Raw genomic sequence first — 19,652 nt, 5'->3', positions numbered from 1 at the left:
ACAATGAAAACTATAAGTAAGGCATTGCTAAAATGACCATCCTATCCAAAGCAATACATATAGATTCAATGCCGTTCCTATCAAGGTTCTGATGGCATTCTTCAAAGAAATAGAACAAACAATACTGAAATTTATATGGAACCACAAAAGACCCCAAAGAGCCAAAATAATCTGTATAAAAAAGATTGGATAAAAATCTGGATAAAGAAGAATGGTGATATCACAGAGCCAGATTTCAGACAGTACTGCAAAGTTATAGTAATCAAAACAGTGTGGCACTGGCACAAAAACAGACAGAGACCAATGGAAGAGAATTGAGAGCCAAGAAATAAGCTCACACCTGTATGGAGAGTTAATCTGTGACAAAGGGGCCAAAAGCATATACTGGATAGAGGAGGGTCTCTTCAACAAATGGTGCTGGGAAACTGGGTGGCAACATACAAAAAGAATGAAACTAAGATCACCATCTCACAACATACGCAAAAATTAGCTCAAGATGGATTAAACATACGGATATCAACCCCCAAACCTGAAATAGAGGGAAGAAAAACTAGGCAAAACACTATGAGACATTGGATTTAGATACGTCTTTGGGGATTTGTCTCTGGTGACAAGAGGAGCAAAAGCAAGTATAAACAAATGGGATCACGGCAAACTAACAGCTTCTACACAGCAGCAGTAAAACAAGACACCCTACGGAATGGGAGAAAAATACTTGCACAAAAACATCTGACAAAAGGCTGATATCCGAAATATAGAAAACTCCTTCAACTAAACAAAAAGAAAGCAAGCTAACTGAAACAATGGGCAGAAGAGCTAAATAGACTCTTCTCCAAAGGCCATGTGTGATGGCCAGCAGGCCCGTGGGCCAATGCGCATCGCCACTTATTAGCAGAGGTAAGCAAGTCCAAGCCCGCGACACCCCACCGCTGCCCCATGAGGAGTGTCCACCTCACAAAGCCCAGAGACAAGTGCCGGCGAGGGTGTGGGGGGAGGGGCCCTTTCGTACACTCCGGGGAATGGAGGCGGGTCCAGCCCCGGGGGAAAACAGTGTGGGGTCTCTTAAAATATTAAAACTAGGCCGGCCACGTGACTTAGCCAGTCCACTTTCAGGAGGCCCCGTGTGCGCGTGGTGTGAGAACAGGCATGTGCAGGGGCTTGATCCTATGTCCTCAAAGCAGACACAATGACGTGAACCAGCTTTGCCCAGTGAATACTACGGGGGCAACGAGAGGCACCGAAATCAGGACGAAACCCGACGTGCACACCAGCTTTCCCAGGGACGCCCACGGGAGCCCAGGAGCAGCCTCCGCGCCCGCCATGGCCTCCCTACGAGATGCCGGGGTGAGACTCGGTGGGGCCAGGTCTCCATCGAAATTGTTACAGGGAAGAAACTGTGAGGGGAGCTCGGAAGACGCTCTACCCGCGCCTGCCGTCCACAGCGAGGCCTTTTTATGGTCAGCGCTTCCAAACCGGCTGTGCTCGGAGGCCGAGGCCCTGACGCGACGCTCCTTCCCGAGCCCGCGGGCCTGGCCTTGCTGTCCCGCTCTCGGCTGCGCCGGGCCGCGGGGCCCTCCGCTCTCTGGGGCGCTGGGGCTGATGTTGGGGGGCACGGGGGCCCGAAACCTGCCTCCTGCTGCTCAGGGGCCCAGGGGCCCGGGAGGAAGCGTCCCCTTTATTTCTCTGGCCCGACTTTCTCAGATGGACGGAACGATTGCCCGCCGAGGCGCCTTTCTGCTAGAATAGACCCGGCCCCGGCTCCTGAGCAGAAATCAATAGGCCTCCCCCGCTCCCTGCTGCTCCAGCCACGCCGCGCACGGCCAAGGAGTGTTTTCCAGGGCCAGCTCCACAGCAGATTAATTGTTTCCCCGTTCCTGTGTCTCCCTTCGCTCCACAACACCCCTTAACTCCCGTCAGGAAACCCCCAGCAGCGGGCAGCGGGGCTCCCGGCGCCCAGGAGCGGCGGTCTCAGGCCTAGGGCCTGTCCAGCTTTGCTCCGGCTCCGCTCGCCGCGTGGGCCCGTCCTCCTCGGACGAGTTCTCAGGGTGGAACGAGGTCAGAGGCAGCACCGGCCCCTCAGGTGCTTCCTGCCGCCCCGTGTAACACTCCGGCCAGCGCAAGGGGCGTGAGAGCCGGGCCCCGCCTCTGGTCTTGCACTCGGGCGCGCGGGGCTCTGCGATGAGCTGCGCTCACGGACCCGGCCAGGATGGCTCCAGCCAGAGACAACCCCCGCCCCGCCCCGGGGCCCCGGGTGCACCCGAACGCAGGCACAGTTCCGGGGTTCCCTGCCGGCAGAACAGGAGCGCCACAGCCGGGCAAATGAGGCTTCTTCTCTGGGGACTCCCTCCTGACAGGGACAGAGCGCAGCCGTCTCCCGCCCTCTTGCGTCCTGGGCGCTGCCCGGCCCCCGCGGTGGGCATGGGGCTGCGGAGCCGAGGAGCTCTGCTCGAGCTCTCCTTGGCGGGAGCGTGCCTGGCAGCTTGAACAAAGTTGACCCTTTTTACCTTCGTTTTCTTCTAAGAAACGCCCCCCCCCGGAAATAAAAGTAGAAACGGACGGAGACATCGGCTGGTGACTTGGCAGAGGGGGCGGGACTTTTTCCCCTCTGCCTCCCTTTCCGCCTGTTGCCATCGTAGGGTGCCGATTCCTGAGGAACGCACGGGGGGCCGGAAGAGCTCTGCCCAGAGAGGACCCGGGGAACAAAGGAGCACCTGACCGCCCAGCGCAGGCCGCCGGGCAAAACCAGGGCAGGCGAAGCGGGCCGCTCGCCCCGGGAATACGGCCCTTACAAACGCTCCAGCGGCTGTCACGTGCGACTGTGGAGGCTTCTGCTTTCTCCTGACACCCGTCCCCCCAAGTTTCTGCCGTTCCTCCTCAGCGCCCCAGAAGCCTGGATGTCAGACCGACTTCAGTGACGGAGTTTAGCACCGACAGTGAACCCCAGACCGAGAGCCACGTGGCTCTCCCCAGCCGGGCTGGGCGCCCCTCGGAAGCTGGGTCTCTACGGCAGCCAAGCTGGGCCCGCCTTCCGGAGCCCCTGGGCCCTGGTGCGGAGGCACCCGTCACCTCTCTTCCCAGCTGCCCTCCTCAAGAGGAACCAGGAGGGAAAAGACAGGAGCCGGTGCGGAAGAGCTGGCTCTGGCGACGACCGGGATGGGAAACGCAGACGTGTGACTTCTGTGCAAACCCACGCGAGTGACGCGAGGACGGCGTGGCAGCCTGGGACTGCTGTCAAGTGCGTCTACACTTGCAGGCCAGAGTAACACCAAGACGCACGGCCGGGACCCACACTCCGGGCGAACACAGAGCACTGAGTCAACACAAGCCTTTGGGGGCCAGAAGTCTCCTGGGACAAGAGATGCCCAAGGGCCCAGCTGCGTCCTGCTTCCTCGCGTGGGGACGGTGAGCCCGGTGCTCACCCTCCAAGCTGGCCGGGGTGCGGAGACCACGGGGTGGGGCTGACCTGCTCACGGGGACCTCACTGCAATAGCGGCCGAGGCTGCCGGGACCCCTCGACCCGGCTCAGGGTCATTTTGATAAAGGGAAATGGATGTGATTCAATTTGTTTCACTCCCTGCAGTCATTGCATTATTGGTCTTTGTTTTTTAGGGTTTGTTTTTTTTTAAAGATATATTTATTTATGCATACAAGAGCTGGGGTACAGGCCAGGGGTGGGGGGTGGCAGGACTCACCAGAGACAGAGTGGGGAGCAGAAGAGGCGGGTCCACTGAAATCCACTGCTGAGGGGAGCAGCGGTCTTTGAAGAGTTAATTGACCGGGTTTTGCAAACAAATCTCAAGGCCGTGGATATTCAGTGAAGTTTAAATTTCCCTTGAAGCTGGAGGTCATGGCATCCATAGCTAAGATAGCCTTCGCCAGAGAAGCAGGCGCCTGGGAGGCCTCTAGGTATGAAAAATAACTTGGAATTCATTTTTTTCAATAAAAGTGTCAGGTTTAAGGTTCAATTAAAATGATGCATGTCTGTGTTTTCACAGTTCCTGAGAAGAGAACCTCCAAACAGGTAGACAAGCAGATGCGAGAGGCTCGGTTTATAATTGTTATTCGAGTCCATTAAAAACCTGCCCTTGGCCGAAGCACTTAGGGGCGCGACAGGAAACACAGGGCCCCTCCTCTGATTATATCTGCAGAAGGCCGGGGTCTCCACGCAGCTCGGTCCTCGGGACACCGCCCCGCTGTCCCGCGTACCACGACAGCGATGCAGACGGGGCCAGGGACGCTGTCCCCCGGGTGGGGCCTGTCACAACCGGTAAGTAACTAAATTAAGAAGCGTCACTCAGTTTCTTTGGGCAGGGAACTTCCATCACAGAGGATACTCTCCCCTGGTTTTTTTTTTTTTTGTGGGACCCTCGCCGGTGGCCGGGGATCGAACTGGCGCTGCAGAGGCTGCGGGCAGCCCCGCAACCCAGCGCTCAACCACTGCGCCACCAGGGGAGGCCCTCCCCTGGGTTTAAAAATGACTATGAGGACAGCGGCTAAGAGGTCAGCGCCGGGAGGAACGCGGGGGCCAGTGTGCACCCGACCCTGTAGAGTCAGCCCTGAGCAGGTGTGGGCAGGGGTCCGGGTACCCAGGCCAGGCAGGAAAGTTCCAGAAAGGAAAATATATTTGCTTTAAAGAGGTTCCCTGGAAAATATTTGCTTCTCCGGCCCTAACTTCTCCCCAGCGGAGCAGCTGGGATGTGTGGGCTGCTTGGGGGGAGAACCCCTGGGGTCCAAGCGCCACCCTCCTGCCTTCAGCCACGGGGTGCCGGGCAGGGCTCTCAGAGGACATGGGGAGGTGGGTCCCCGCGAAGGGGCCTGTGAGGCCACGAGCGCGTTCCCGGGGTGCAGCCTGTATCTGGTTGAAGACAGGCACAGCCGTCTGCCTGGTGGGCAGAGCCCGTGGGCAGGAGGAGCCGCGGGGAGCACCCCTCGGGCAGCGACTGCAGGTGTGGGCGCCAGCGCAGGGCAGTGGGCAGGGGCAGTGGGGGGGAGACCCTGCGGGGTTATCTGCAGCCACGAAAGGGGGGCCTCCCCTGCCCTGGGCCAAGAGAGAAACAGCGGCTGCGGCCCAGCCTGGGGGAGGTACGCCCTGGACTTCCACGCCCACCGCCCTTTGCCCAGGCCTCCGCCGGGCTGGAGACGGCCGCGGCACCGCGTTTCCTGCTGGCCACACGCCCTTAAATCGCCGGGAGCACGGGGAGCGCACAGGCGGGCACGCACACAGGCGCACGGACACGCGTGGAACCCCCATGACTGCAAGCCGAGCCCGCTCCTGTGTGTGCAACGGCCGCCGCGCAGGCCGAGGCTGCCGCAGGGCTGAGCCTCTCCACAAGGGGCTTTATGGGGGTGTGCATGTGGGTGTCCCCGATGTGGGGGACAGTCCGGGACACGCCCCCAGCAGGACACGCTAGACAAACAGGGCCAGGCCTGCCGCCCCTGGTGCGACGGCTCCTTCCCAGGAGGAAGCGAGTGGGGTGCTGCAGACTGGGGCGCTCTGCCCCCAGCACCCACTCTTCCCCAAAGAAACGGGGGCTGCCGCTGCGGGGAAGGCGCCCCTGAGCTCTGCTACCGACGGGCTGCCCTCGGGGACAGTGGTGAGGGGAACGTGCACCGCCTGAACCGCGCCCCCAGAGTCGCCTCTGACCCATCTGCCCATCCCCCACCTGTACGCGGTGTGGGCCTTAGTGGGGAGCTTCTCTCTGCCCCCCAAAATCAGCCCAGGCCTCTGCTTCCTGAGAGCTTTCTCAGGGTCCAAAGCCACGTACAACCCCCGTGTGGAACCCGGCGCCTGGCAGCGGCCTGGTTGGCCTGGGGGCTCCCCGACACTTCCCCCAGGAAAGCCCCCGCCCCTGCACTCGTCTGGTCTTTAGGGGCACAGCTGGGAGGGAGCCACCCCGCACTCGCAGCGTCTTTGCGTGAAACTGGACTCGCAACCCTGAGGCACTTGCAGCACCAACAAACAGGGTTCGGGGCTGAAGGTGGGCGTTCCCCAAGGGCAAAGGTCATAAAATCTGGCTTCTGGAAAGTAAACCTGGCGTCTCCCCTGCTCCCCGGACACGCTGAGCAGCTCGGGCCGCCCTGACAAGGGTGTGGGTGGGATGTGGGTGGGGAGCGGGTGGGGGCACGGGTGGGGGCGCAGGTGGGGGGTGGGAGGGTGGGTGAGGCCGTGGGCTGGGGCATGGGTGGGGCGCGGGAGGGGCACAGGTGGGGCGCAGGTTGGGGCGCGGGGCTGCCCTCTCACTCCCACACGCCGCGGCTCCCGCACCAGCCGCCAGCCCGGCCATCTCTGCTTCCTCAAGTGTCAGCCTCGGATTCAATTACTGCTGTTACTGTAGCATGATTTCCTCATTCTCGCCACGACAACACAATTACATAAATCTGAAATTTTCAGCAGAGATATTACAGCATCGAACTAAACTAATAAAGAATTCATTACCAGGCCCGGCCCGCGGCTGCCCGCACGGGTCTCCGGTGCGCGCAGCACGGCCAGCCTCGCGTGACCAGGCCGGGCATCCCGCGGCAGCCACGGTTTTGACGGGTCACCAGCCACTGCGGGGCTTCCCGCGTCTCGGCGGTGGCCACAGGTCTGGGGGTGTGAGCGCCAGACCCGCCGTGTCCAGGGCAGCTGGTGGTCGGGTTCCAGGAGCCGCAGAGGCAGCCGAGGATGCAGGTCAGCGCAGTGGCATGAGCCCTGGACACCGCCCTGCGGCCGCCCCTCAGCAGGCTCTCTAGGGAGGTCGAGGTCCACGTCCCGAGTGGTTCGACACCAGAGCCCCGGCCCTGACAGCTCTGGGTGCGGCTCAGAGTGGAAAGCCAGGCGTCAAGTGGCCCAGTTGCCTCCTTGCTGGACAGCATGGATCCAGGTCAGCAGTTGGCCTGAGGCCTCAGCTCCTCCTCCTCCCCCGTCCGCTGTCCCAGACCCCCGAGTTTCTCCTGAAGAAAGCACCCGAGGTGGACGCTGGGTGAAGGTCAGCCGTGGGCACGTGAGGCTGCAGGGAGTTCCCAGAGTCATCACTGCGGCCAGCGCAGGCGAGCAGGGCGAAGGTGCCAGGGCTCTGATTCTGTCCACCTTCCTCCACAGGCTCTTCTTCCTGCGAAGCACTTGTCCGGGGAATGCTCATTTGGACCTTGGACCTTCTCTGCATCTGGAGGGGAGGAGGCTGGGGGGTTGACCCAGCTGGGGCTAGGGGCAGGGTGACTGGTGAGCGGGCGAGGCCTCATCAGGCCTCAGGAGGGCCGCCTCCTGGGCTGACCATCACGCACAGGCCGTGCAGCTCAAGCTTGTGACCCAGCAACACCTCCAGGGGTTTCAGCACCTGCTCGCGGGCCGGGCCCAGCCCCCAGCAGGACAGGGGAGGCGCCGGCCAATGCTGTCGGTGCCCACCTTCCCACACCTGTTGTGTAACTATGACCTTGGAGGTCATTCAAGTGTAGGTGAGACTCAAGATTACCTGCTGCAGAGCTCCCAAGCATGGGGAACTTATTAACTGTTGCTTACACTTAACGATTGGGGAGAAAAACACTGTTACTCCCTTATTTTCCCCTTGTTTCAAAAGAATTCATTAAACAACTAATTTCTTTTTTTTAAGATTTATTTTTATTTATGCATACAAGAACTGGGGTACAGGCCAGACATGTGGGGGGTGAGAGGATTCACCAGAGACAGAGTGGGGAGCAGAACAGGCAGATTGACTGAAATCCACTGCTGAGGGGAGCAGCGGGGAGACAGGAGAGGTCTGCTGCGCCGTGTGCGTAGCTCTCTGGCCGGGGATAAAACTTGTGCTGCAGCGGCTGTGGACAGCTTCAAAGGTTGCATCTTAACCCCTTGCGCCACCAGGGAGGCCCTAAACAACTAATTTCTTAAGTATGAAAGACCCGCAGGATGGCGCAGTGGCGAGAAGAAAGCAGTCCCGGGCACATGGCCGGGGAGGGTGGCCTGAGTTCCTGCCTCAAGTCCACGCCCTTGCTCGACTGGCCGCAGAGATCCTGGTGCTCCTGTGGTGTGTGACTCACTCACTTGCTTCGAGGTTTCCAGTTAGCATCACTGTTGCATTAACCTGAGATCATCTGAGCATAAGATCACTTGATGTGGAGCCAAAATAAAAGCTTTGTGGCCAAATGTGCCCTTGGCCAGCTGCAGGGTTTGGGGACTCGACCTCTCGGGGCCTCTCTCCTCGTCTGTGACATCAGGCCTGCCGTGTAGGCCGCGTCCAGCCTGCCCGGGCTCTGACGCCTGCCGGGCCGCAGGACAGGCTCCCGGCAATTCCGTGGGCAGCACTAGATGTGTTTCCTGGAAACTGGAGCGGGGCCTGGGCAGCTCTGACAGGTCGGGTGCTCTGGGGCGGGTGGCAGGTGCAGGTCTGCCAGGACGTGGGCATGAATTGGCCCCAACTGACATGCCTAGCTGCTTTCAGGCCGCGCCGCAGCAGACCCCGAGCTTGCGCACGCCGGCTCTCCAGGCAGCCGGCCGCGGACACACCCCACCCGTCTGATCTCTTTAAAGCAGGGACTTCAAACGGCCACTGATCTCTAAACGCTTCTGGAGGCTGGCCTCTTCCTCGAGTTATATTCTTTTCTTCAATTTTTAGAATCCAACAAGCTCCTCTGCCCTCTTTCTCCGAGAAAGGGAGGATGCGGTCTGCACCGAAACAGGTCAGCTTCTGCCCAGCACAGACCTGCGGAGGACCACGCCTCAGTCCCCCACGGGGCCGCCGCCCCCAGCGAGGTCAGCGCCCGAGGTCTCCAGGGGCACCTGGCGCTGGCTGACCCGGGAAGGGGGAGGGAGGGCCCGCCCGCCCCGCGCGCCCCGCCCGCCTCCCAGGTGCTCTCTGCGGGGCCTTTGAAGGTCTTGGCTCGGCTGCTGGTTTAACCCGGCTAGGTTCAATGGCGAGTCGGTGTCACACAGTAGAACGAGTGCACCGAGCAGTCTTTCCAGAAGGAAGGGCCGGCGGCTTTCGTTGGTTTTGACCATGGGCTGCGCTTACAGCCCACCTGGGGTCTGGCAGCCCCCACTCAGGGGGGTCTTTTAATACAGCACAGGACTTGGAGCCTGGGTACCCCCAGACCCCAAGAGCCACGCTCCACGCCAGCTGCTGGGCTCCCTGCAGCCCTGTCCTCGCTGCTGAGACACAACTGCACCCTCTGAGAACTCGGTCAGTTGCCCCCACGCTCCCCAAGGCTCCTGGCTGGGCCCCCTCCAGCCCACGCGTGCCTGCCTGATCTCCCACCAGGCCAGCCTCCCGGTCACTGCCCACTCAGGGATGGCCCTGGGCGCCCCCCTCCCCCCCCAGAGCTCTCCTCCTGCACCCCCCCATGACTCCCTGCTTCTGTCGTCAAATCCCTCACGTCAACCCACTTCGGTGGCAAAGATCTCCCTCGCTGCCCTGAAGCTCACACGTCCAGACCCAGGCTCTTCGGAGTCCGCCCTGCTGCCCCTCCCCCAGTCCCCCGAGCGCCCGCCTGCTGCGGTGTCTCGGGTCACGGGTGGGCAGCCGAGGCCGCCAGCCGGGCCACGACCCCCGCGCCCGTCAGGACAGCAGAGGGCCCCCCGCCGCAGGATGCGGGAAGGAGGTTTGCTCTTCTGCCTTCACTGCCACCTCTGGGTCCTCATCTTCCCAGAAGACAGCACCCAGCGCCACCCACCGCACACCACCCCTCGCCGTCCCTCAGCCAGCTGCCGGGAAAACCCCTCACGGCGGCCACGCCTTCCCTTCCCCTTCCCGTGCCGGGTTCGCTGCAGGAGGCGGTGCCGGGTCCTCTGCTGAGCCGCGGCCTGTTGCTCCGGGCCGGGCCTCGGCGGCGCCTTACAGAGTGTGCGGCCCAGGACGCGCCGTCCACCTCGGGGAGCCTGTCCCCCGCGCTGGGGTTGCAGATTCGTCTGTGACTTAACCCGCCGGCCAACGAGGTCCCGGCATGTGATTGTGCACGGGGAGCAGGCCTGGACGGCGGGGCCTGGGGCAGAGGAGCTGGCGGGGCCTCAGGAGAGAGCCCCTGTGCCCGGGGGCGCCGTGCCTCGGGTCCCCGTCTCAGGAGCCCCACGGGCAGGCGCCACCTCCAGGCCGGCACCAGGATGCGTCAGCCCACGGGAAACAGCAGGAGGGCAGCTTGCAGACCCTACAGGTAAGTCAAGTCCCGTGCGGGGAAGTGCGGCCACGCGGGGTGGGGGTCTTCCCAGCCCTAGGGGGTCTTGTGACACGCACACGCGTGCACACGCACACTCGCTGGCACACACACAGAGTGTGCCACGACCAAGTCAGCCTGCTCGACGCTCGCGTGAGAACGGTCCCGGCAGGGAGGACGGGTTTCCTCTCTCGGTTCCAGCAGCTGCGGCTTCATGGGAAGCAGGACAGCAGATTCCAGAACAGCCGGGGCTTCTGTTTATCTTAGCGGGGAAACCTCGCAGCGGGGTCTCCGAGGAGGGGCTTCGCCGGTGCTGCTGTGACCCCTAAGCCGCCGGCCCCTCCCACTCCCGCCCCGGGCCGGCGGAGCCCTCGCCCGCGGCTGAGCGTCCAAACAGCTCCGGCTGCTGGTCTTCCGGGAATACATGTCAGGGCCTCCGGGGAGGAGCGGGGGCTCCCGCAGCCTCCCCTGCCTCTCGTGGCGACGTGGTCGTACCACAGCTCGGCAGACGCTTTCCTCCCGGGCCTCGGCCGCCATAGCTTAGCGAACACACTGGAAAAAGTCATCAGCCGCCCCCGTCGTTACACCACTCGGGCTCGGCCCTTGTCCTGAGGGGTTCGCATCCATCGCAGGAGCCTCTGCCTGCAGAAGGGGCTTCCGAGCGCCACCGCACGCCGGCCCCGCCGGCTGGAGCCGGGATGGAAACGCAGCGGCCTCTGCTCGTGCCCCGGAACCGAGCGCGGCCGCCAGACCGTGGTGGCGCGTGGACTAGGGTGAGCCACGTCAGCGCGACCCAGGCGAACCCCCGAGGCCAGGCCTGCTGGAGGCGCAGCTGCACACACGCCCGGGGCGGCTGAGGCGGCCACGGAGTCAGCACGATGAAGTGACCACCAGCCGCAAAGCAAAGCAAACCACAAACCAGTCTCTTTCTCCCCCTGCAAGAGACGCTAGTCCCCGTCCCTATCTGCCCCGAAGGCCCCGGCAGCCCGGGGGCCGTGCCCACAGCCTCCTGAGCAACTCGGGGCACAGCGAGGGCCGGAGCGCCGCACTGTGCGGCGGACGCGCCCAGAAGAAACAGTTGGCATCTGTTAAAATGGGCGCGAGGCAGGGAGAAGAGGCTCTGCGGGGTGGAGCGTGGGGTCGGCCTGTTTCAGCCGTTCGTCACCTGTATTTTCTTTTTTTTTTTTTTTTTTTTTTTTTTTTTTTAAATTTTTTTTTTTAAAGATTTTTATTTATTTATTTGTTTGTTGTTTATACAAGCACTGGGTACAGTCAGAAGCGCGGGAGGGTGAGAGAATTCACCAGAGCCAGAGCGGGGAGCAGAGCAGGCAGAAGGACCGAAGGACACTGCTGAGGGGAGCAGCGGGCGGCAGGAGAGGTCTGCGCGCCATGTGGGACCCTGCTCCAGTGGCCGGGGAGCAGCCGGGGATTGAACCAGCGCAGCAGAGGCTGCGGGCAGCTTCGCAACCCAGTGCTCAACCGCTGCGCCACTGGGGAGGCCCCGTCACCTGTATTTTCAACATGAGACCCTGTCCTTGGCCCAGCGCCTGCCCCAGCCTGGCCCCAGCCTGGCCTCTGGGCGCCACTGTCCAGGGTGGGTGCTGCCCGTCTTCGGGGTCAAGCAGCTGCCCCTCCAAGAGGGAGGAAAGGGCCTCCCAGCGGCACTACACATGGCGTCTGCCTCTGCAAGTCCACCTACCCCCAGCCCTCTGCATGTCCACGTGCCCCCCAGCCCTCTGCAAGTCCACCTGCCCCCCAGCCCTCTGCATGTCCACCTGCCCCCCAGCTCTGTGCATGTCCACCTGCCCCCTCAGCCCTCTGCATGCCCACCTACCCCCCCAGCCCTCTGCATGTCCACCTGCCCCCCAGCTCTGTGCATGTCCACCTGCCCCCTCAGCCCTCTGCATGTCCACCTGTCACCTCAGCCCTCTGCATGTCCACCTGTCACCTCAGCCCTCTGCATGTCCACCTGCCCCCCAGCCCTCTGCATGTCCACCTGCCCCCCAGCCCTGCATGTCCACCTGCCCCCCAGCCCTCTGCATGTCCACCTGCCCCCCAGCCCTCTGCATGTCCACCTGCCCCCCAGCCCTCTGCATGTCCACCTGCCCCCCAGCCCTCTGCAGTCCACCTACCCCCCAGCCCTCTGCAAGTCCACCTGCCCCCCAGCCCTCTGCATGTCCACCTGCCCCCCAGCCCTCTGCATGTCCACCTGTCCCCCAGCCCTCTGCAAGTCCACCTGCCCCCCAGCCCTCTGCATGTCCACCTGCCCCCCAGCCCTCTGCATGTCCACCTGCCCCCTCAGCCCTCTGCATGTCCACCTGCCCCCCAGCCCTCTGCATGTCCACCTGCCCCCCAGCCCTCTGCAAGTCCACCTGCCCCCCCAGCCCTCTGCATGTCCACCTGCCCCCCCAGCCCTCTGCATGTCCACCTGCCCCCCAGCCCTCTGCAAGTCCACCTGCCCCCCAGCCCTCTGCATGTCCACCTGCCCCCCAGCCCTCTGCAAGTCCACCTGCCCCCCAGCCCTCTGCAAGTCCACCTGCCCCCTCAGCCCTCTGCAAGTCCACCTGCCCCCCAGGCCTCTGCATGTCCACCTGCCCCCCAGCCCTCTGCATGTCCACCTGTCCCCCAGCCCTCTGCATGTCCACCTGTCACCTCAGCCCTCTGCATGTCCACCTGCCCCCTCAGCCCTCTGCATGTCCGCCTGCCCCCTCAGCCCTCCTGATTGTCCACCTGCCCCCACAGCCCTCTGCATGTCCGCCTGCCCCCCCAGCCCTCTGCATGTCCACCTGCCCCCCAGCCCTCTGCCTGTCCACCTGCCCCCAGCCCTCTGCATGTCCACCTGCCCCCTCAGCCCTCTGCATGTCCGCCTGCCCCCCTAACCCTCTGCATGTCCACCTGCCCCCTCAGCCCTCCTGATTGTCCACCTGCCCCCACAGCCCTCTGCATGTCCATCCGCGCCCCCAGCCCTCTGCAAGTCCATCTGCCCCCCACCCCAGCCCTCTGCATGTCCGCCTGCCCCTGCCGTCACAGACCCATGGTTTTCAGGGCTGTGATGGAGGGAAGTCTCGTGATCACAGGCTGCACAATCCAACCAGCTTAGACACCCTTCTAACCCACACCCTTGCTACCTATGCCCACGCTCCTGGCGGGCGGAGGAAACCAGCAGAGTAGGAGTGACCCTGCACAGGCCCCGCAGCCCCCTCGCACACACAGGACAGGGCCGCTGCACCCACCGTGGGTCTGACCTGGGAACGCCAGTGTGTCCTCACTGTGACCACCACCTCTGCCCAGGGTCAGCAGTCCCCGCGGGCCCGGGAGCCCTGGGCTCAGTTCCTAGGATGCTGGGGGGCGGGGGGAGGGTGGGTGCTTATCTCCTTAGAGGACATGCACCTGGGGACTGTCCTGCCCATCAGAACCCTCTCCCTGTGTCCACGCCACACCTGCGTTAACCTTTCCCGGGCCCCCACGCACAGCGTGCCCACGGGGCCAGACCACAGCCCAGAGGGAAACAAAATCACACCGATGCGCCTCAGCTGTGCTGCTGCTGGCCGCGCTGCTGAGAGGGGGGTCTCTGCGTTCGTCTGAAAGTGGGCTTTGAGGAAATGTCTAAAGATGGGGCGCTGGGTCCACCGAACCCAAAGTTCTCCCCACGGCCCCTGAACAGGTGGCGGTGGGGTCCATCACACAGGCTCCCGGAGAAGCGCCCTGCCTTCCAGAACTCTAGGGGCCCCTTCTGCACCCCCAGCTGCGGGGAGCGCTCAAGGCGCCCCCGCAGCAAAGGAGGAGGACCGCCAGCTCACGCTGTCCATGCCTGAGCGGAGAGCCTCGGGCGCCCCGGGTCTCGTTTAACCACCCGCCTGGGCGAGCAGGCGGAGAGTCCAGGTAAGAGCCCTCCAGCTCGGGGGGCTGCAGCGTCTCCAGCGCCGGAGCAGCCGGGCCTGGCCACGGGGGCCCACACGGGCCTGCCACCCTGGGACCTAGACCTCCCAGCTGGGGGCCCACCTGGGCCCCCTGCTGCCCCCCCAGCCTTCCTCCCTGCAGGCGTGTGCCGGGGAGGACTAGCGGATGCTCGTCCCTCCAGGCTGGGGAAGGGAGGAGCCGGCGCCAGGGCCCAGGAGAGGCTCTTGAAAGACAAACCGGCTCAGACCTTCCCTTTGCACTTGTGTCAGGGGCAGGGAAGCCCTGCAGGGTCGCTATAAGCTAGTGGGGGGACCCACCGCCCCATCGCGCCCCTCCAGAAATGCACAAAGTACTTGGACACCTGCACTGGCCAGGCAGCCCTTTGTCCCAGAGCCCCGCTTGGCGAGCACCTGGCAGGCGCTGGGGGGGCTGCCCGCCCGCCTGGCAGGGATGGATCCGCGCGACGGGCAGAGCCCCGCACAGCCCCGCTCGCCTCCGCTCCCTGGGCCTGCCGGCACCAGGCCCACAGCTTCTCCCCACGGGCACGCACGCGGCGCACACTCAGCCTGCACAGGGGCGCACACTCAGCCGTGCACGCGGCGCACACTCCACCGTGCACGCGGGCGCACACTCAGCCTGCACAGGGGCGCACACTCAGCCGTGCACGCGGCGCACACTCCACCGTGCACGCGGGCGCACACTCAGCCGTGCACAGGGGCGCACACTCAGCCGTGCACGCGGCGCACACTCAGCCGTGCACAGGGGCGCACACTCAGCCGTGCACGCGGCGCACACTCAGCCGTGCACAGGGCGCACACTCAGCCGTGCACGCGGCGCACACTCCGCCTGCACGCGGCGCTGTGGCCCTACCTGCCCCTGCTGCGGCCCGGGCTTCCCCGCGGCGCTGGGCTCCTTGGCGGTGGTCATCGCGCCGGCGCGGCCCGGGGTGCGGTGGGGGCCCCGGGCGCCTAGTCCATGCTCCGCCGCGGCCTCGGGGCCGGGCTGGGGGGCCGGGGGGCCGGCCGAGCCTCCCTGGCGCGGGGCGCGGCGGAGCGGCAGCTGCGGGGCTGCTCCAATGCGCCGCCGCCCGCGATCGCCACAGAAGCAGCCCGACTCCTAGCAACCGCGGCCCGCGCCCCCCGCACGGCGCATGCTCGGCCGGCCCGAGGGGCGGGGGGGCGGGCCTCGGCGAGGGGCGGGGGGGGGCCCGGGGGTGCCGGCGGCGCGGGGCGCGGGGCGGGGCGCGGGGCGGGGCGGGGCCCCTGCGCCCCGGCCGCGCACCCTCGCCCGCCGCCCGCAGCCGCGCGGGGTCGCCCCGAGCAGGGCGGGGGCGCCGGGGGCCGCGGGGCGGGGCTCTTTGTTCCCGCCCGGCCGGCCGAGGCCCCGTGGCCGCGGGGGGCTGCGAGCCGGGCGCGCCGGGGTCTGCGGGGAGGCTCCGTGCTGGCCCTGGCCTGGGTTTCCCGCAGCGCAGGGAACTTAGGGGCGTCACCGCCCGGCTCGGCCCCGCGCCCTGCGAAACCAGGACCTCAGGGTGCCCGGCGCCGAGAGGACGGAGGTCAGCGGGGTGACCTTCCCGGCCGGGCCGCCGAGGCCGCCGCGCCCGCCCCGCGCCCTTGCGCGCCCGCCCGGGAGGGAGAGCGAGAGCGAGAGCGAGAGCGAGAGCGGCCAGCCTGGCGGCCTGGACAGCGCCCGGCCGGGGTGGGGGCGGGGGGGGGGGGGGGAGGCGCTGGCCGCCCTCCAGGGACACGGCAGCTGCGCGAGGGGTGCGCCCCGCCGGCCCCGCGCCCCGCGGCTCCCCCGCCAGCCCGACTGCAGCTGCCCGCGGGCTTCAGGCCACAGACCGGCCCTGCCCGCGGGCCCCAAACACCCTCCGGGGACCACGGCCCTGCCCCGGCCCTCCGCAGGCCCGACGCGCTGCAGAGAGGAGGCCAAACAGACGGTTGTCGCGCCAGAGGGGCTCGAGAGGAGACTCTCCTCCCCAACCCCCACCCCAGTCGCCAGCCAGGTCCAGGCGGTGCCTTCCCGAGAGCTGACGCGTGAGCACAGCCGGGCCGCTGGGCACCTGGACGCAGCCTGGGCTTAGTCCGGCCCAAGCGCTTCTTTGGCTTGGACCCCGAGTGGCCAGGCGGGGAAGAGGCCAGGCCCGCCCTGGGCACCCAGCAAGTGTCAGCTGTGGGTTCCACTCGCCCTTGTTCAGGCTTCCCTGCAGGGGGTGTCTGGGTCTGTCTCTGGCGCCCGTGGTCCCATCTCCACTGTCCAGGACAGTGTGTATGTGAAGGGGGTGGCCGGCCTGCCCCCGGGGCTCCACAGGGACCCAGCCCTGCACAGGAGCTGCCCGCCATGTGGACCGGGAGCTGAGACAGGCGGAGGGCTTGCATTTGGGGTGGCCACTGTCCCCTCCACGCTGCCTGGTGACAGGACACTTGAGGTGCCACCCACCCTGTCTCCTGAGCACCTCGGGGGGCTCCCTCCTGGGGAGAACTCTTACATGTTACACCTCTAAGGCGGCCAGACCTTACACACTGTGTGTTCACGTCTCTGAAAGGATCGGCGGTGAGTCCCCGGGGCTGAGACACTGTCCTTGGGGCTGGCAGCCACCGCGGGGGAGGCCGAGCCTGGAGGGAGCGGCGCTGCCCCCCCACTGTCTCCAGGGCCCGCTCTGAACCCTGCTAATGGCACTGGGGTGCTCAGCTGTGAATGAGGGTCAGGAACCCTTGGGCACTTCTGCTTGACTCCCCAGTAAAGGCCTTAGAGGTGGTTTTACATCTGAAATGGACACGGGTGTGGGCAGAGCTCAGCAAGCCCGCACAGTTGCACCAGGCCCTCCACCGGGCGCGGGATGACCCGCCACCTGGGTGCCTGCCTGCGCCACCCCAACCCCCTCGCCCCTCTCTCTCACTGTTCAGGGTCTGAGAATGGCTTGTCAGCGGCCAGGCCAGATCCTGCTGCCCAGAACCTTCGCCGGGACTTCTGGCACCAGGCCCCAGTGGCCAGCCTTTCTCACGCCTGCCTTTGAGAGTTCTCAGAGGGGACGTGCAGGATTCCCTGCCAAGAAGGGTGAGCCCGGAGGACAGCGTGCAAGGGGAGACAGCCAGCGCCCAGGACAGCCGCCACACGCGCCGTGAGCGGGGACGAGGGGTCAGCCGGCAATGCAAGTTGGCGCGGCCTGTGGAAACAGCCCTTAAAGGCCTAAAAATGGAACCAGCACAGACCCAGCCACACCACTGCCAAGCATTTATCCCAAGGCCACGGGAACACGGACACTGACTGTCCTGCGTGCGCAGCAGCCTGATTCCTGTGGCCAACCCTCGGAACCAGCCCAGGGGCTCCGGGCAAGCCTGGACGTGGTGCTGCCACAGACATGCCCGCGGAATACTACTCAGCTGTGAAAAGGACGAGTCCTGGCTTTGTGGCCACGTGGAGGACCCTGAGGTGCTCGTGGCGGGAGCCTACATCAGGATGTGAGCACAGCGTCCAGGAGCCTCACGGCGTGTGGGACAGGAGAGACAGTGGCGGTGCTCCAGAAGCGTGATCCTTGGCCTCCGAGGACTCCGTGCAGGCCCCCGGGGAGGCGGGCGGCCAGGCAGCCACCCTGGACGGCGCACCGAGAAGCTAGAGGCGGGGGCAGCTCCAGCTCGGTGTTCTTGCCTCCAGAGAGGGACGGGCCCGCTCCTCCAGCGCCTCATCCTGGTTTCACGACGACAGCTCAGGGGAGAATCCAGGGCGGGTGGTGGCCCAGGGGAGGTCGCCAGCTCCTGGCGCGCCTGGACACCAGTGTGCTCCCGCGCTGCCCTGCCCCGTGTTCTGACCCATCCTCCTCTGTGTGTGGCTGTGTCCTCAGCTCCTCCTGCGAGGACACCTTCAGGACTAGGGCCACCCACAGCACCTCTTTAAAGACCCACCTTCAGAGGCAATCAGTTCTGGAGGTAGGGACGTCAACCATGCATCTGGGGAGCACATGTCAGCCACGACACCACAACAGCCGCTTACACACGAGGACACGGAAGAGTGCAGTGGTCCAGGAACTCTTAATCCTGCCTCGGTGGTGCATCTAGTTCTGCACGATCAAGCCTTGCTGCACATGCACACACACACACAAGCATACACGCACGTGCACACACAATGTAAAGTAAGGCACAGACACACCAGCACATGCATACATGCACAAGCACACACCTGTACACACCTGCACGTGCACACACACGCATCAAATGCACGCGGCAAGGACACATGTCCCCGTGTCAGTGAGTTCGGGTGGGCACGTGCGGGGAGGCCCTTGCTGTGTGCCCCAGGTAAGGGGAGGCTGGGACTGCCCCGGCTTCTGCTCAGCAGCAGGCGGCCACCAGGCCTGCTCGGGCGGCCCAGCGAGCCCCCCATCAGTGTCTGGAGGACCCGCCCCCTGGAGCACGAGTCTTCCCCAATGGGCAGGAGAGAAGCCGCTCTGTGGCACAGCCAAGCACTTTTGGGGTGGCCGCAGCCCCTCCAGCAAGCACTGCCCGGGCTGACTGGCCAAGGCGGCTCTCCCAGCCCACAGGTTGGCAGCTGGGCCTGGGTGGTTGCCGCATCGTTCACTCCCATGCGCACCGAGGAGCTTCCCAGCTGTACGGAAACCTCAGATGCCCGAGGCCGGCCCCACGAGTGGCCTGCAGGCCCGGGATGCTTGGCAGGTGCAGGTGGGCGAGGCTTGTCTTAGGGAGCACCTGTCCCCTCAGCTTCCCCGCAGGGTGCCAGCTGGGGTGTCTGCCCTTGGGTCTGGATGCAGGAAGGGGAGCCGAGAGCTCTCCTGCGTAAGTTGGGGGACATGGGGTCTTCTCACATGTGTGGCCAAGCTGAGCTCAGTCAGCCTCTCCTGGCTGGTGTCCCTGGCACTCCTCCCGTTCTGTTCAGAACACCCACATGGCCGTCGGCAGCGGGGGGAGGCAGCAGCTCAGCTGTCAGTCAGACCGGCTAGATTCGTGTGGATTCCAGATGTCACCAGTGGGTGGGCGTCTAAATCAGGGCCCCGGGCCAGCACAGCTCACTTCCTGTTTTGTTAATAAAGCTTTATTAGCACACGGCGGCCCTTCACGCCCAGGCTGCGGGATGGGGCTGCTGCGCCCCACGGCAGAGGTGACTGCGGTGGCGAGGCCGAGGCGCTTCGCGCACAAGTCTGCTGGTCCCAGACTGGAGCGACCCCGTCGCGCTGCAGCTGATCACGAGTTCAACAGGGAAAGTCTCCCAGTGTCGAAATAGCCTCCCCCGACCCCCGCTGGAAGGGAAAGCAAAGGAGGAAGACCCCGCTCATCGCTTGACCCGCCGCCCCCGCGGGAGGACGAGCGTCTGCGAGGAGCACTGCTCTCCGGCGCGCTGCTGTCACTGGCATCTCCTGTCTCCTCTGCCGCTGAGTAGGCGGCGGCCTCCAGCACCGCTGCAGCTGGGCTGTGGGGTCCGAGCAGACCCTCTCTGAAGGCTGCTCATCACTGGCTGGGCTGGGCCCTGGGGCAGGACGCCCTGAGGTCTGAGACGGGGCCGGGCTGGTCACCGCCACCCCTGACAGTGGGCACTGGAGACACTTGCTCCAGATCTCCCAGCCCCAGAGAGCAGGCGCCTGGCAGTAGCTGACGGTCACACTGGACCTGCGGCCTCTCTGTGCC

The 19,652-nt window shown here is 64.8% G+C and overlaps 1 protein-coding gene across 3 annotated transcripts in view; it reads right to left on the bottom strand.

Annotated features, from left to right (window-relative positions):
* Nucleotides 1-19,652, bottom strand: part of DPP6 (dipeptidyl peptidase like 6) — a 400,214-nt gene that overhangs the window by 177,692 nt on the left and 202,870 nt on the right. The window contains exon 1 of one of the 3 annotated variants that reach the window (XM_037516322.2): nucleotides 14,890-14,964. The exons of the other annotated variants lie outside the window; for them this stretch is intronic. Coding sequence (XP_037372219.1) covers nucleotides 14,890-14,946 — 57 coding nt within the window. The 5' untranslated portion in view covers nucleotides 14,947-14,964. Of the gene's footprint in view, nucleotides 1-14,889; nucleotides 14,965-19,652 lie in introns of those variants that run through there. 3 annotated transcript variants of the gene reach the window in all.

Source organism: Talpa occidentalis, unplaced genomic scaffold (assembly GCF_014898055.3).
Source record: "Talpa occidentalis isolate TD23 unplaced genomic scaffold, MPIMG_talOcc4v2.1, whole genome shotgun sequence".
NCBI lineage: Eukaryota > Metazoa > Chordata > Mammalia > Eulipotyphla > Talpidae > Talpa > Talpa occidentalis.
This window is presented reverse-complemented; position numbering and strand designations above follow the sequence as displayed.